The following is a 14477-nucleotide window of genomic DNA, read 5'->3' as shown; positions in this document are numbered from 1 at the left end:
GTGAGTCTGTCATATTGATACCCCGGGGCTTGGCTGGCAGCCTGAGCAGCTGGGTGCTGGGATCAAGCTGCTCTGCCCTTGTGTTAATCCTGAGCCGTAGAAGTTTCATCTAGTTCCCTCCCTGGTCAGATGTCTGTGCAGACGTCCCTCTGTGCCTGAATTAGGGAACAGAATTCCTCATGGGGGTGTCCCCCTGTGGCGATGTGCAGGCAGGCCCCTGATGCCTCCTGGCCCATCTGCCGGGCACTGTCTTTCCAGAACTCCACGCAGGAGATCTTTGAAGAGCTACATGATGGGTTCGACTTCTCTCCCTCCCTAGTCAAGGGGCAGGAGCAGCAGGCCGCCAGCAGCATCCTGTGCCGGTCTGAGGTGAGAGCAGGAGCAGAGGGTCTCCCCGCCCACCACCCCAAGATGTTCAGGTTGGGCCTGGAACCCAGGTCCGAATCTGAGCACACCCCTGGTGCCCTCACAGGGCTTTCCCACTGAGTGTCCTACGGCCTTACTCCCAAAGGAGTCTGGGCCTCCTCTCCTCCCCAGCCAGCTGAGGGCTCGGGTGGAAAGACACTCTCCACATGTTTCTTGGAATCGTAGAGGAAAGGTTTACTGTTGTTGTCACTTCTCACGAGGCCATGAGGACCTTAGCATTTTGCTCCTGTTTTGATTGATGTAACTTCCCGGCTGGGAAGCTGTAGCACTCAGCGCCACTGTCCTTGCAGACCTGCTCCAAGCCTCACAAATCATCACACTTGCTAGGCTGATTACACACAAAGAGCATGGGCGTGGATTACAGGATTCTATACATTTCTCTGCACCTTGTCATCTCACAAAACACTTCGAATCAGAGCAGTTTGTTACGTGCTGTAAAACTGGTGAGTCTGTGATATTCATACCCCAGGCTGGCAACCTGAGCAGGTGGGTGCTGGGGATCAAGCTCCTCTGCCCTTGTGTTAATCCCGAGCCTTAGAAGTTTCATCTAGTTCCCTCCCTGGTCAGATGTCTGTGCAGATGTCCCTGTGTGCCTGAACTAGGGAACAGAAATTCTCATGGGGGTGTCCCCCTATGGCGATGTCCAGCAGGCTCCTGATGCCTCCTGGCCCGTCTGCCGGGCATTGTCTTTCCAGAACTCCACTCAGGAGATGTTTGAAGAGTTATGTGTTGGGTTCGACTTCTCTCCCTCCCTAGTCAAGGAGCAGGAGCAGCAGGCCACCAGCAGCATCCTGTGCCGGTCTGAGGTGAGAGCAGGAGCAGAATGTCTTTACCCCCACCCCCCCAAGATGTTCAGCGTCGGCCTGGAACCCAGGTCTGAATCTGAGCACACCCCTGGGGCCCTCACAGGGCTTTCCCAACGGAGTGTCCTACGGCCTTGCTCCTGAAGGAGTCTGGGCCTCCTCTCCTCCTGAGCCAGCTGTGGGGTAGGGTGGAAAGACACTCTTCACGTTTCTTGGAATCATAGAGGAAATGTTTAATGTTGTTATCACTTTTCACGAGGCCATGAGGACCTTAGCATTTTGCTCCTGTTTTGATTGCTGTAACTTCCCGGCTGGGAAGCTGTAGCACTCAGCGCCACTGTCCTTGCACACCTGCTCCAAGCCTCACGAATCATCACACTTGCTAGGCTGATTTACACATAAAGAGGATGGCGGTGGGATTACAGGATCCTATACATTTCTCTGCTACTTGTCATTGCACAGAACACGGCAACTCATTGTAGGCCGCTCAGGTCAGGAGCTGAGGCCTTAAGTGACTTCATCATATTCCACAGAGGAGGACATTTTGCACAGTGATTCAGCCTTTCGATGCTGTTGGACCTTGACATGACCCAATTCTGTTGCCATTTGAGCCAGCACTGCAGGGCACATTTTAAGCGTGTCCGAATAGACTCTAAGTTTTCCAGGTCTGCCATGACATAGATCCGCAGATTGGCGGAAGGTCACTAATCATCTCTTTGCTCCTGTCTGTGGTGGGGATGTTCATTGATGACTCCCTGGGATAATGCTCTTACCTCAGGCTCTTAATGCACAGAGGTACAATTGTTCCTCAGGTCACAGAATGCCTTGAAGGTACTGAGTGTTTGTCATTCCCCTAAAAATCAAATTGTACTTTTAAGTCCAAAACCATTTTCAAGGCGGGCTCTCGTCCCTCTTGCACAACTTCCTGAGGTGCTGGGAGGTTCTGGTCTGAGCTCCAGACCCTGATGCTCCTGGTGGTTCATGGTGATTCCACTGACTCTGTGTCCCTCCTTGTCCACGTGGTATGCCAAGGAACCCACCCTGTCCGTGGCTGAGGCCCGCACGATGCTGACCCTCAAGGCAGGCGCAGTGCAGAAGGTGGTAGGCTGCCTGCAACCGTCTTTCCACGGCAGATCCATCTCCGTCACCACCTTCCCGTGTGTGTACCAGGCCTTCTACCCGACCCCACAGGTCCTGGACCAGCTGCTCCAGAGGTGAGTGCCCACCCCTCCACAGCACAGCAGGGAGTCTCCTACCTAATAAACGTGTGCCTTGGGAACGTCCCCACACCTCTCTGAGCGTCACCTTGCTCATCCAAATAGTGGGGTGGTAAGAGGATGAACCTCACAGGGTCACTGAAGGAAATCACGGGAGAAAGCACGGCAGACGCTTGCCTGGTGCCGGACTCCACAGAAGGGGCTGCTGCTCATGCTGCGTGTCCTCACGCTTACAGCTTCCGTCCCCAGTGAGGAGACTCCCTGCCTCTCCCCTCGCTGGCCTGTGGCCTTCCTGAGTGTGGAAAAGTACATGAAAGCAAACTGTTTTCCTATTGGCAAGACAATTTAGCGAGTCCATCTAGCTGATCCTGGTCCTTGTCTTCGGTGCGGCCAGAGCAGTGGTCTCTGTGGGCAGCAGAGGAGACGCAGGCCCACTCAGAATTCTGGGAAGGCTCTGGATGGGGTTCATTCATTCAATACTATATGTTAAGCTCCTACTACATTCATACCCTTTCCTACACACTAAGGATGTCCAATGAAGGAAGCAGACACTATCCCTGGGGCTCAATTCTAGCCTGAGAGCTAGAAGCTCACTTCTGGGCATCGTGAGTATTCATGCCCAGAGGACGTTAGATGTCACACCCTCTTGGCCTCCTCTAGATATGGACGCATGCTCTCCTAGTGAGACCACGATGACAGACTTCAAGGACCAACTAAGACCATGAGTGGTGTTGGGTCCAGAGGGAGGGCCTCCTGTGTCCACAGAAGGGGCTAGGAGACCATGGGGACTGTGGCTATGGATGGACTGGCAGACCCTGGATCTCACACCTCTTGGGGTTTCTGTGGGAGGCCTGAGGTCTGCGGTCTTCCCTACAGGAGGAAATGAATCAAAGAGACCTGTTCATGGGGTCCCAGTCCCGCCATGGGAAGCAGAGGAGAGGCTGGGCTGAGTCGGCCACTGAGAGACTCCTCGCTTCCACAGTTCCCTCTCCCTCTCCCTGCCCTCTGCACATGCACCTCTCCTAAGCACCACCACTGGGGCCCAGAACAGTAGGTGGTGAGCAGCCTGGTCACAAATCTGCCTCCAACCTCAGTCCTGATGCTCGAGCGTGGAGGATGGGGCAGGCTATGTCCAGGCCCTTTGGGAAAAGAGTGTCAGGTGGAAGACCAGACTCACACAGGCTCTCTGTTAGATTGGCTGATGACCAGGCCTTCCAGTGCAAGGACAGCCACCCAGGGATTGGAGTGGCTGGTCCACCCTCTGGGGCTCAGGCACAGAGAAGGTGCTGTGGGAACACAGTGTGGAACAGCAGGCCAGGCCTGTGACTCTCTTCACACATGCCTCTCCCCAGTGCCCTCTCTCCCATCTGGGGCCCCCGGCCTCAGGAGAACTCCCAGGATATGTGGCAGATGCTGCGCCACTCCAGGATCAACCTGACGTTGGCGTATCTCCAGGACCTCTTGCCTGGCTCGGTCCTGAAGCACCAGGCCACCCCTCTTCTCATCCAGGTGGACCTTTTCCAGGCCACTGAGTTGGAGACAGAGGGTAAGGGAGACCGTAGGCTTGGAAGACTACCCCAGTGGGTGGGTCACGACTGGGGATTCATTTAAAGACAGTGGGATCTTTCCTGTTTGGGGAAAGGCACATGGAAAGCAACTTATGTAGCTGACCCTTTCTCTTTCTCCAGCTCCTGCCCCAGCTCCAGCACTTCTGCCAGGTGCAGAGGCAGAAAAGGGGCCACATCTGGAGCTGGACGGAACTCCAGTTCTATTTCTGCCATCACTTCTAGCGCTGGAACCGGCAGCAGCGCCCTCAGCTGCTCCAGACCCCGAGCGAGTGCCATCAGCAGCCCCAGCCCAAGTGCCAGGTCCTGAACTGGACTCAACGGGACCAAGGGGTCTGCTGGGATTTCCACCTCAGGCTCCAGTAACAGCCGCAGACTCAGCTCCGGTTCCAGAGGCTTCCCACCCCTGTCGAGTGACCGGGAAGAAGCAGCCCGATGGGAAGCCTAGCCTCATGGCCTTCTCCCCAAGGGACGTGGCAGAACAGCTGACAGCCATTGACGCGGTGAGCATTCGGGCTCTCAGGGTGGGGTGGGGCAGGCCACCCCTATGCCATCAGCTGGCCCAGACCTGCTTTTCCCTGTGGCTGCTTCTGTGACCTGGGTCCCAATCCCAGCTCCACCACTTCCCAACCATGGGATCTGGGCAACTCCCCAGCCTTCGTGTTCCACCCTCACACTGTAGAGATGGGGACCAAGAGGCCCTGCTGGACAGAGGGGCTGAGCACATGGAGTGAAGTAGAACACAGAGGAAGCCTGGTGGGGCTTGGCCCTAGAGGTCGGGGAGGAGAACTCACTGTGTGCAGCCAGGAACTCAGGCGGCCCAGCCATCTGCTCGGGATGCTCAGCAGCCTCAGCATTTGTGATGCACCAGTCGTGTACTTCACTAAAAGGGAGACAACCTGACAAAGCCCGTGGGTGTAGCTGGCACAGGGGAATGTGCAGCGGAATGGGGCCTGGGACCAAGGATGCTCAGGATGCAGGGAGATGCCCCCTTGGGAGGAGCCAAGCGGAGCAGCCCTCTGGAGCTTGCAGTTTGTGGGGGTGGGCTGTGTGTAAATGCTCCTGTCCTTTCCCCACCAGTCTGGAGTCCCGGGTCCTCCTGTGCTGGGTGCTCTCAGTGGAAGAACAATGAAAGCGAGGGGCTCCCACCACGCTGAGAACACATCCTCAGCTTCCTGAGCCCCTCCTTAGACCGGTGACTCCTGCTTGGACACTCAGCTGGGCCGTGGCAGGGCTGAGTGACACTCCCCCTCCTCCCCAGGAAGTGTTCAAGAACGTCGAGCCCTCTGAGTGTCTGGGCTCCACCTGGGGCAAAAGAAACCGGCCCGGACATGAGAACGTGGCACCCACCGTCTGGGCCACAGTGGTGCAGTTCAACAGAGTAGTAAAGTGCGTCATGACGTCCTGCCTTGGGGACCCAAACGTGACGGCCCGGGGCAGGGCCAAGGTTCTGGAGCGGTGGATCGAGGTGGCCAGGGTATGCGGGGGGAGACCCTCTCCAGAGCCGTGGAACTGCCCCTTCTCCTTGATCAGCTCTCAGGACTGAAGGCTGCACTCTAAGCCCCTGCACAGTCGCTAGGTCCTTCCTGTCAAGGGCACAGTGACCTTGACTCGCATGTCCCAGTGGTGGGATGCTCACTTCCTCCCTGGCTCCTTCCTACTTTGAACGAAATTCCTCCTCCTGGAAGTGTTACTCTTTGGTCCACCTGTGCCCACCCTGGCACCCTGGCCATCTGTCCCACTCAGGAGGGGAGAGTGGAAGGGAGGGGGACTGAAGCCAGAGCAGACAGGGCTCCTGCTCCCCCTCCCAGCTCCTCCTCTCCCTCCTCAGGAGTGCCGAGCCTTGAGGAACATCTCCTCCCTGCACGCAGTCCTCTCGGCTCTGCAGAGCGTGCCCATACACAGACTGAAGAAGACCTGGGGGAAGGTGTCCAGGTGGGGAGGCCTCTCCGCAGGAGGACCAGGGGGAGGAGGGAGCTCCCACGTGTCTGCCATTGCCCTCTCGTCGGCTGGAGCTTCCTGGGTGGCAGTAAGCCCTTGGCACAGGGCCTGGGTGGGTGTGCAGTGTCCCTGATCCTCACTGGCAACTTAGGCCCCCAGTTCTGCTTCAGGAATCAGGTTCCCTCGATGTCACATAGTAGGTTGAACCCAAGTGGAGATTTTCAAGTGTTTGCCATACAGCAACAGAACTCTGTGCCCAGTGGAAAACCAAACTGGTCAAAATACAGCTGCTGCATAGAAAAGGGAGTGGCAGCCCCAGGTGACCAACATGAGAGCCCCCTCTGCAGTCCCATGGTGACGTCAGTGCTCAGAGGACCCCCACGAAAATCCTCATTCGGGCAGTTTGGATTTTCCAGATTCTCATAGAGAAGGGACTTGCACTTATGCCCCCTGCCCCATTGTTCCTGAGTTTCTCCTTCCTCCTTTCCCCCCTCAGGAAGAGCTGCCGAAAATTTAAAAAGCTCTGTGATGAGGACAACTCCCTTAGCTGGGAGCTGCTCATCAAGGTAGAGTGGAGGCAGAGGCGGGGTGTGTGGAAGGGGGACGGGGCAGGATGTGGACGGTCATTTCTCACTTGGAGTTTCTGTGTACAATTCCAGTCTTCCCTGGATGAACAGGAAGATGGGGTATGTTTGGTCCATGGGCAGGTGGGGGAGGTGTTTGTGGGGTGGGAAGCCCCGGTCATGGCAGGAAGTGGGGGTGTCTGGACTGATCCCGGAGGGGATGCTGAGCTGGCCGGTGGAGCAGGGGCTGCCTTCCATTTTGGTCCACGCTGTCAGCACTTAGATTCTTCCAGGCTGTTGCGTGCATGGGGTGGACGGGCGTATGTTTCTTCCCTGAACCAGCTCAGTGTGTCCTTAGGAAGCCAGGCCCCCACTGCTCCTTCTGTCTTCACCACTTCTCCACGAGGAGGGCACCCTGCCTGCCCTCGGGATGGGCACTGCCAGGCATTCCCCCAGGCCAGGTGGACAAATGGGCTGCCCAGCCTTGAGTCTGAATGGCTGGAGCATGACAGATGTTTGTGCATGTGTGACTCCCCACTGGCCCTACCACGGTCCCTGCTAGTCTGTCCCTGTCAGGAACACTCACCTGGGTCCTAGTCAGCAGTAACTGGTGCCCAGGTGGCTTATGGGAAGTGTCCAGGAAACTGGTGGTGCTCGGTGGATCTTTCCTGAGTGGACCTCATAGGCTTCACATGAAAGAGAAACCGAAGTGTCCTCTCAGCCCCGCCCCACCCTTTCACGCCGGGTGGGGTGAGAGCCAGAACCATGTAGACCGTCACTGACGCTGAGTCCTCAGGAGACCCTGCGAGGTAGGGGGAGTTGTCACACTTTCCAGATGAGGAGGCTGACTCAAGGAGGACAGGCCTTCGGCCCAAGGTCACACAGCGAGAGTGTTGGAGCTAGGACTGTTCTAGAATCAGAGTGTGCTGGAGGATGGAGTAGCATGGGTACCAGCTGACTTGGTTCAGACGTCCAGGGCTGAGGTCAGAGGGGCTGAGGAGAAGTGGGGTGAGGGGAGGATGGCCTCCTTGACCCTGTCCTCAGTCCTGGCAGAAGCAGCCCTCCAAGTTTGCCACCCTGCTGAGGACCCTGCAGAGAGGCCGGAAGAGGCAGCAGCAGAAGGTGAGTGCGCCTGTGGGGAGGGGCTCCAAGGTCAGAGGAGGGGACTCTGCCCTCCCAGCTGGGGGCTCCAATCCAGAGAGGGGGCCTTCCTCCTGCAGCCCTCCTCCTGTTGCCGCAGAGCCTGACACCCGCCCTTAGAAGTGACCAGGAGGAGGGCCTGGGGAGCTGCAGCAGGGTGGGTCGGGAGAGTGGCGGGGCCAAGGATTAAAGGCCCTGTGACCAGCCAAAAGCAGGCCCTGGGAGGTGACCAGGAGGAGTCTGGTGTTCTTGGAGGGTGAGGGGTGGGGATTGAGGGCCGGCTATAAAGGATTTGAGGCTGCTCCGTGTGGGGACCCTGGGCTGGGCCAGGAGGCTGAGCATGAGGAGTTTTCAGGGGAGGGTCATGGGGACACCTGAGACCAGGGCCTCATCCCATCTAATCCCAATGGCACAGGGCATCGTCCCCTTCCTGGGCACCATGCTAACTGACCTGATCATGTTGGACACTGCCAGGGAGGATTACGTAAATGTGAGTGAGGCCGGGGGCCAGAAGGGGATGACCAGGTTGGGACTTGGGAAGACACAGTCCCAGTACCAAGACCTGAGTGGTCAGAATGTGGTAACTTCCTGTCATGACAGCCTCCCAGGCTCCCCTGTGGGCTGGGACAGTGTGCCCCTCTTAGGGATGAGGGAACGAAGGCTCCACCTGGAGCCCGTCCCGGGTCCCCAGGCTGGCGAAGCAGCAGAGCTGCCCGCCTGCAGAGCCGCATGGGCTTTGTTGGAGGCGAGAGAGAAGTCAGCCTCCAAGTCAGGCAGCACACTGATGGAGCTGTCCCTGCCTGCCTGAGGACTCAGCCTCCCTGTCCGTCATCAGAGGGGCTTGGGCTACAGGGTCTTTGAGTGTCGGCCCCCATGTCCTCCCTTCTCTGGAGCCCAGAGCCTGGCCTGGGTCCAAGTCCTGTTTTCTGTCAGGCTCAGCCCCCTCCTAGACCTGGAGCTGGGCACCATGAGAAGGGGTGTGCACGGGGGCTGGTCATAGCTAGGGGGCTCGTTCTGATGGACTTTTGCTGTCTGCCTTCCAGGGCAATGAGATCAACCACGAGAAAAAGAAAAAGGTGAGCAGCTGTGGCCTTCCATGTCAGGGAGGAGAGGGGCGTGGAAACCAGAGACGCCCCTGGGCGGAACTCTCCTGGGCACCACCCGCTGCATCTTACATTTATTGAGAGTGTTGGATGACAGAGAATCAGGAGACCCATCCAGTGGGGGGGGTGGGGGCAGCGGTGGGCATCAAGCAAAACTTCCTGCGGGAGGGGCTTCTACCCATCTCTGAGAACAGGTAGGTCCTGCGTGGAATTGGAGGGAAGGAGGGTCCCATGTGAGCAAGGACCCAGGACCAGCCCCTTGCCCCACTCCTCACCCCCTGAAGACCCTGCAGCATCCCCAGCAGGCTCTGTCTGCATCCTCTCCTCCCTCTGGTGCCAGGAGCACAAAGTGATGATGGAGATCGTGCAGCTCCAGGAGGCTGCAGAGAATTACAACCTAGAGCCCCAGGAGCGATTCAGGGCCTGGTTCTGGGACATGGAGCAGCTCAGTGAGGACGAGAGGTGAGGCTGGACAGGACATGGGGAGGAACAGGTGCACTCTCCCTGCTGGCCAGTCCGGAGAGCCTGAGTCCATGACTCCCTTGTCAGCCCTGACCTGTCGCATGGCGATGGCTGGGGAAGTTGGGCTCCAGCTGCTGGGCAGATGCCGGGAAGGACACCAGGGTTGTGGATTGTGGGAGGCTGACAGGTGCCACTCTGTCCTGTAGCTACAGCCTGTCCTGCCAGCTGGAGCCCCGGTGCTAGTTGGCCAGCAAATCACTCCAGGCCCAGAGAGCATGGCCATCATGAAGCTGAGGAGAGAGTGAGTGTCCCGTTGTCGTATGACCTCTTCCTTAGCAGCAGGGGCCCAGCTGGGGCACTCAGGGTGCAAGGGCCCCACGGCCTGCCACCCCTTCCTGAGGCCAATTTCCATCTCTGTAGGGGTGAGAATCACTGCTTGTAAATAGTTCATGCCAGATTTGCAGACTGTTGTATTAAAGTCCTGTTTCTCTTAGAGCCTGGGAGTGGTGGTTCTTTCACATTCTGTGCTAATTTAAACGCTGTCCAGACTCTCAGATCCCTCACTGGAGTAAGAAATTTTGCAGTCATCCGATTATTGTGTGTGGGAGAGGGGGGAAGGTGCAGCCCCTCCCTGGCTGCTGAAGGAGACCCCCAAGTGCCCCTCCTCAGAGGACAGGTCCGTGTCAGCATCGTGAAGCTGGGCCAGGAGCAGAGACAGCCCCTCAGACCCCTGAGATGGGAGGACGAGGTGTTTTCTCAGGCCGAGCATCCACCACGGAAATGTGGGGGGCCCTAAAGCCACCACTTGCCAGGCCCACTCTGTGCCCCAGGAGAGGGGCTGCCCGTCCACACTCTGGAGGGAGAGGAAACATTTCCTGCGTCTCTTGTGGACGTGTCTCTGGACCCCATGTTGGGAACTTGTAGTTTTCTAGTTCAGCCACTGGAAACGCATCAGCTCTAAGTGGGGAAAACACGTAAGGAGATCAAACCGTGCGTGTGGAGAGGACAAGGCCAGGGGAAGGTCATTTGTGCAGGGACTTTGAGCAGGCAGGACCTCCCATCCTCAGTGTCCCCCTGGGGCTCCATGCTCACCCTTTCCCTGGGCTGGAATCCTGCTGGGAACTTGTCCCCAGCTCCGAAGTCCTCTCCCTGCTCGTCTCCTCTCCAGGGGAACACTTGTGGTGCAGCCGTCCAGGCTCCAGCTGGGCCCCGTTCCCGACACCCTCCTGCTCCCTGTGACCCAGGACCCCAGCCCCTGCACTTCCTTCTTCACTCTTGTCAAGTCAGAAGTCCCCTCAAGGCCCCACCCTCCCTCAGGTGCCTCACAGCCACTCCTCCCTGGCTGGCCTGATGGACCAGGATGGGTTCTGACAGGCGGGATAAGGGTCCATGTACCTGGCCAGACGAAACCCCCACTCGGTCCCTTGCTGACCAAGGTGACTTCCGGGTCTGTGTGGTGCTGACGTCCTTGGTCTAGGAGATCCGTCCGTCACACCCTGAGTCATGTTATTCCTGACTTGTCCTACGTTCTGGCTGGGCCCGAGCCCATAGACCTTTGCCCCTGGCATGGCTGTGCTCTCATCCGCAGTCTTGTGCTGTGGTTACCTCCTGGGCTGTGTGAGCCATTTCTGTTGGGGGCTTTGAAAGCTGAGGCTGAGAGGGGCAGGTGTAGGGATGTCCTCCAGGGGAATGCCACCCAACTATGATCTCTGGGCATCCATGGACAAGCCTTGCCTGTTTAAATCCTGAAGGGCTGGCAGTATGGGTGGACAAGAGCCACTGCGCTGAGTTCACCCAGAGTCCCCACCCGGTGATCAGGAGCTCAGGGGTCACCGCCGAGTATTGTGAACGTGCTCCCACGGAAACACCCAGTCACAGCAAGACCCAGATGACTTGTTTAGCGGTTCAGAGCTCTCCCCTCTGGATGGAGGCTGCCAGTGGCCCTCAGACACACAGGGGGCCTGGCCTCTGCCAGCGTGGCCTTCAGGCTGCGGCAAGGACGGAGCACACATCCTGGTTGCCCACGGCCTCCCTGACAGGGCACAGCCATCCAAGAACGTGACTGGCTACACGGCAGACCATCCTTTACCTCCAAGAGCAAGAGAAGCGCCAGGACCCAGGGCTGAGCAGGGCCGGGGAAGGCAAGAGGTCTAGGTTAAGAGTCTTTGTGCGTATCCACTCATTTTGCCCTCAGAATAATTTGGAGTGTTGTGGGTAATATCCCAGGTTTTTAATAACGTAGAGGAAGCACAGAAAGGAGGAGTAATTGGCCGTTGTAACCCACACCATCTGGCCTGTCCTCCTCAAACATGCCTGGGCTCTCTTGCTCCCTCACCTCCGCTCTTCTTGCCCGCACCTAGAATGCCTGCCCACCGCATCTCTGCCCCCTCAGACAGATGGCTTAGCCAGGGACTCCATCTTGACGCAGGGAACCTGTTGTCCTCGATGCGACCAGGGCCCAGGTCAGTTCTGAGTTGGTCCCCCTCCCTTGGCCGTGAGAGACAGAGAGAGCTCAGTGTGTGCCTGATTGTCCTACCAGATTAGAGGCTGAAGTCATGAATTTCCTTCTATCCCACCCACCATCAGGCCCAGAAACGAAGGAGCAACTGGAATCTTGTTGGATTGGGGGCACATTTTGTGCCAGAGAAGAATAGCGTCACACAGTTAAAGGGTCCTGGTGTGAGACTTTACGACGTTCTTCAGTGACACAAAGTTCTGCCGTGTAGTCTCACTAGCTGTTTCTTAACAAGCATCCCCCCAAGGCTGCTCCTGACCACAGAGAGTGGGAGTCAGAACTGGGCAAAGTTTCATCATCAGAACTCTTCACTGGTCTGTGGTCTTCTTGCCAAGAGAGTGAAACAGACCAAGGGAGACATCCCTGCTCCCCGCAGTTCTCGTGCCATGAGTGCCATCCCACCCCATTGCAGGGGACAACTGCTGGGTAGTCGGGCCTTCTCTCGGGCAGACATTTTGGAATGGCCTGGAAGCAGATTTGGGAAGTCAGCGTCAGCTCTCCGACCATGTCTCCAGAATCTTCATGAGCTCACAGGAAGCAGGACCTGGTTTTGAGTTTCTGAGCATGACTACACTAAGGTGGTCACTCAGGGCCTTGCCCAGGAGGCACCTCCTCCTGGAAGCAGCCGAGATGCAGGGACCTAGGCTAGCATCAGAGCAGGTGGCCTGGGGGAGCGGCAGCTTGTCTGTGGTACTCAGAGGCTGTTTAAAAGCATCCTGGATGGTAGGAGGTGTGAAAGAAGGAGCTGGACCAGGACTCGTGGGGAGCTGAGGATGGCTGGAAGGATGTGAGGTTGTCACACAGAGCTGGGTGTCCACCGTGATGGAAACAGAGGTGAACAGAGGCCAGGGCAGTGCTGAGTGTCCACAGACCAGTCAAAGCCAACTGGTGGGCTTCCCAGCAGAAGGTAGAGCCCAGTAACAGGGGTGTGAGGGGTGGGAGCAGACAGTACACAGCTTGGAGCGGGCAGGAGTTGGAGGCCCAGAGAGCTTGTGGTGAACAACAGGGCACGTTAAGGAAAACGGGGCCCCATCTCAGAGAGCAGCAGGCATGCAGCCTGGGCGACGGATGGAGCCTCAGACAAACAGGGCTGGAGCCCTCAGCCAGCACGACTGGAGTTCATTTCCAGAAAATAGAGAGGCTCCCTGCCAGGAGGACACGACCACGAGGCTTCGGGGGTCCCATAGCCAGGCTGGAGGGGCTAAGCCTCCTGATGTCCTGGGAGGAAGGGCTCCCAGGGCATGGGGTATGGAGCAAGGGGGCAGGGAAGGGGCACCCGAAACACCTCAGGAGCCCAGGGGAGCCTAGGGTGCTTGTTCCCTGGTGTCCAACCCAAGCGTGGATTCAAACGGGAGTGCTGACCTGCTGAGTGGTTCAGGCCCCAGGGCCTGCTGGCCTGCTGCCCCTTCCTCGCCCTGTGGCCTGGGACTGGGATGTGAGAAAAGCTGCTGAGCACGGGCTTGGTGTGACCATGGCCCACAGAGGGCATGCCAACCACACTGAACCCTGCATCCAGGAGGCATGTGAGGCCCGGCAGCACCTCTCAGGAGGGCCCAGGATGCGTTTTTCGTGTCCTAACGACGGCAACAATAGTTCCCTAGTGGAATGTGTCCTCATGTGAATGTAGCAATGAGGCAGACGGAGCTGGAAGGAGGCACAGAGATCCCATGCTAACCTGTGCATTGTATGGGGAACCTGAAGTGCAAAGGGCCCAGGAGCCGCTGTGGCTCATGTGGAGAAGCTCAGTCACTCAGCGAATGGATGGGGGCGTGAGCGCACACGGGCCAGAAACCAACACCAACTACCTTTGCTCCATGCACATCGCTCTGATTTTGAAGTGTTTCAGCTGAACAGACCATTTTCTTAACTAAACAAATGTCCAACTGATGCCCCCACTGATTCTGAAGGGGCCTCTTTCTCAAACTCTCAGAGCCACGCTGGCGGGCATGAGACCGCTCCTTGTCCCGACGGAGCTCCGCTGCCTCTTTCTGCCTCCAGCGTCCCTCACATGTGTGGCAATCTTCCTCTCTTTTGTCTGTGGGACACCTACCACAGCATGGCTTGATGAACAGGGCATAAGTCTGCGCCTAGGATTTGAACCTGTGAATCCTGGGCAGCCGAAATGAAACATTTGACTCAGCCACTACACCGCCGGGTAGGTTTTAATGCTTAAATATTCTTACGACATCAATGTGATGGAAAACTATGGCGCCTGTGTATTTTAGTTGGGGATATAACGCCTCCTTACTTTTCTACAGGATTCTGCAGCATTGTCTTGCGCCTTCTCAGCCTCAGCCTGGAATCAGCCTTTTCCTCAAGGAGCACTGGCTCCTTGTATGAGACCATGGCATTAAAAACGTGCATCTGTGAGCTCAGTGTGCTGGTTGCTCCGGGGTGTCCTTGCTTCTTGGCCCTCTCGGTGGCAGGATGCTTAAGTTAGGCTGGTGTGCTGATCCTTACCGTGTGTACACTGTCTGCTGTATATGTGTCTATATGGAAACAGCCATGTTTAGATTAAGGTCAACGTCAGTTCAGAGCACGGCTTCCCAGTCGAACGCATGGCCACATGGAGCCCTCCAGCCCGCGCCCTGCCCTCCCCGAAGCCTGCCCCTGCAGTAGTGGAACCCTGGCTCCTGCCATCTGACGACCACTCAGTCCTTTCTCCAATCCCGGTCTAGATGCATAGGGGCCTCACAGTTATTAACCAGTAACTGTTGAGAAAGAACTTTATCAATTGGGGCT

The 14477-nt window shown here is 57.4% G+C and overlaps 1 protein-coding gene and 1 non-coding gene across 4 annotated transcripts in view; one reads left to right on the top strand and one right to left on the bottom strand.

Annotated features, from left to right (window-relative positions):
- Nucleotides 1–9715, top strand: part of LOC138922165 (ral guanine nucleotide dissociation stimulator-like) — a 43821-nt gene extending 34106 nt beyond the window's left edge. For all 3 annotated transcript variants that reach the window (XM_070258993.1, XM_070258991.1, XM_070258992.1), the window contains 14 exons: nucleotides 259–369; nucleotides 1122–1232; nucleotides 2262–2443; nucleotides 3799–3992; nucleotides 4135–4514; nucleotides 5273–5488; nucleotides 5843–5946; nucleotides 6449–6518; nucleotides 6612–6638; nucleotides 7560–7637; nucleotides 8071–8145; nucleotides 8699–8731; nucleotides 9099–9220; nucleotides 9427–9715. In XM_070258993.1, coding sequence (XP_070115094.1) covers nucleotides 1137–1232; nucleotides 2262–2443; nucleotides 3799–3992; nucleotides 4135–4514; nucleotides 5273–5488; nucleotides 5843–5946; nucleotides 6449–6518; nucleotides 6612–6638; nucleotides 7560–7637; nucleotides 8071–8145; nucleotides 8699–8731; nucleotides 9099–9220; nucleotides 9427–9463 — 1614 coding nt within the window. In that variant the 5' untranslated portion in view covers nucleotides 259–369; nucleotides 1122–1136 and the 3' untranslated portion in view covers nucleotides 9464–9715. The remainder of the gene's footprint in view (nucleotides 1–258; nucleotides 370–1121; nucleotides 1233–2261; nucleotides 2444–3798; nucleotides 3993–4134; nucleotides 4515–5272; nucleotides 5489–5842; nucleotides 5947–6448; nucleotides 6519–6611; nucleotides 6639–7559; nucleotides 7638–8070; nucleotides 8146–8698; nucleotides 8732–9098; nucleotides 9221–9426) is intronic.
- MIR8923-3 (microRNA mir-8923-3) lies at nucleotides 4195–4319 on the bottom strand. The gene has a single exon (NR_127931.1). It is a non-coding gene; the product is annotated as a microRNA 8923-3 (primary transcript).
- Nucleotides 9716–14477: the final 4762 nt, after the last annotated feature.

Source organism: Equus caballus, unplaced genomic scaffold (genome assembly GCF_041296265.1).
Source record: "Equus caballus isolate H_3958 breed thoroughbred unplaced genomic scaffold, TB-T2T haplotype2-0000562, whole genome shotgun sequence".
Lineage (NCBI taxonomy): Eukaryota > Metazoa > Chordata > Mammalia > Perissodactyla > Equidae > Equus > Equus caballus.
This window is presented reverse-complemented; position numbering and strand designations above follow the sequence as displayed.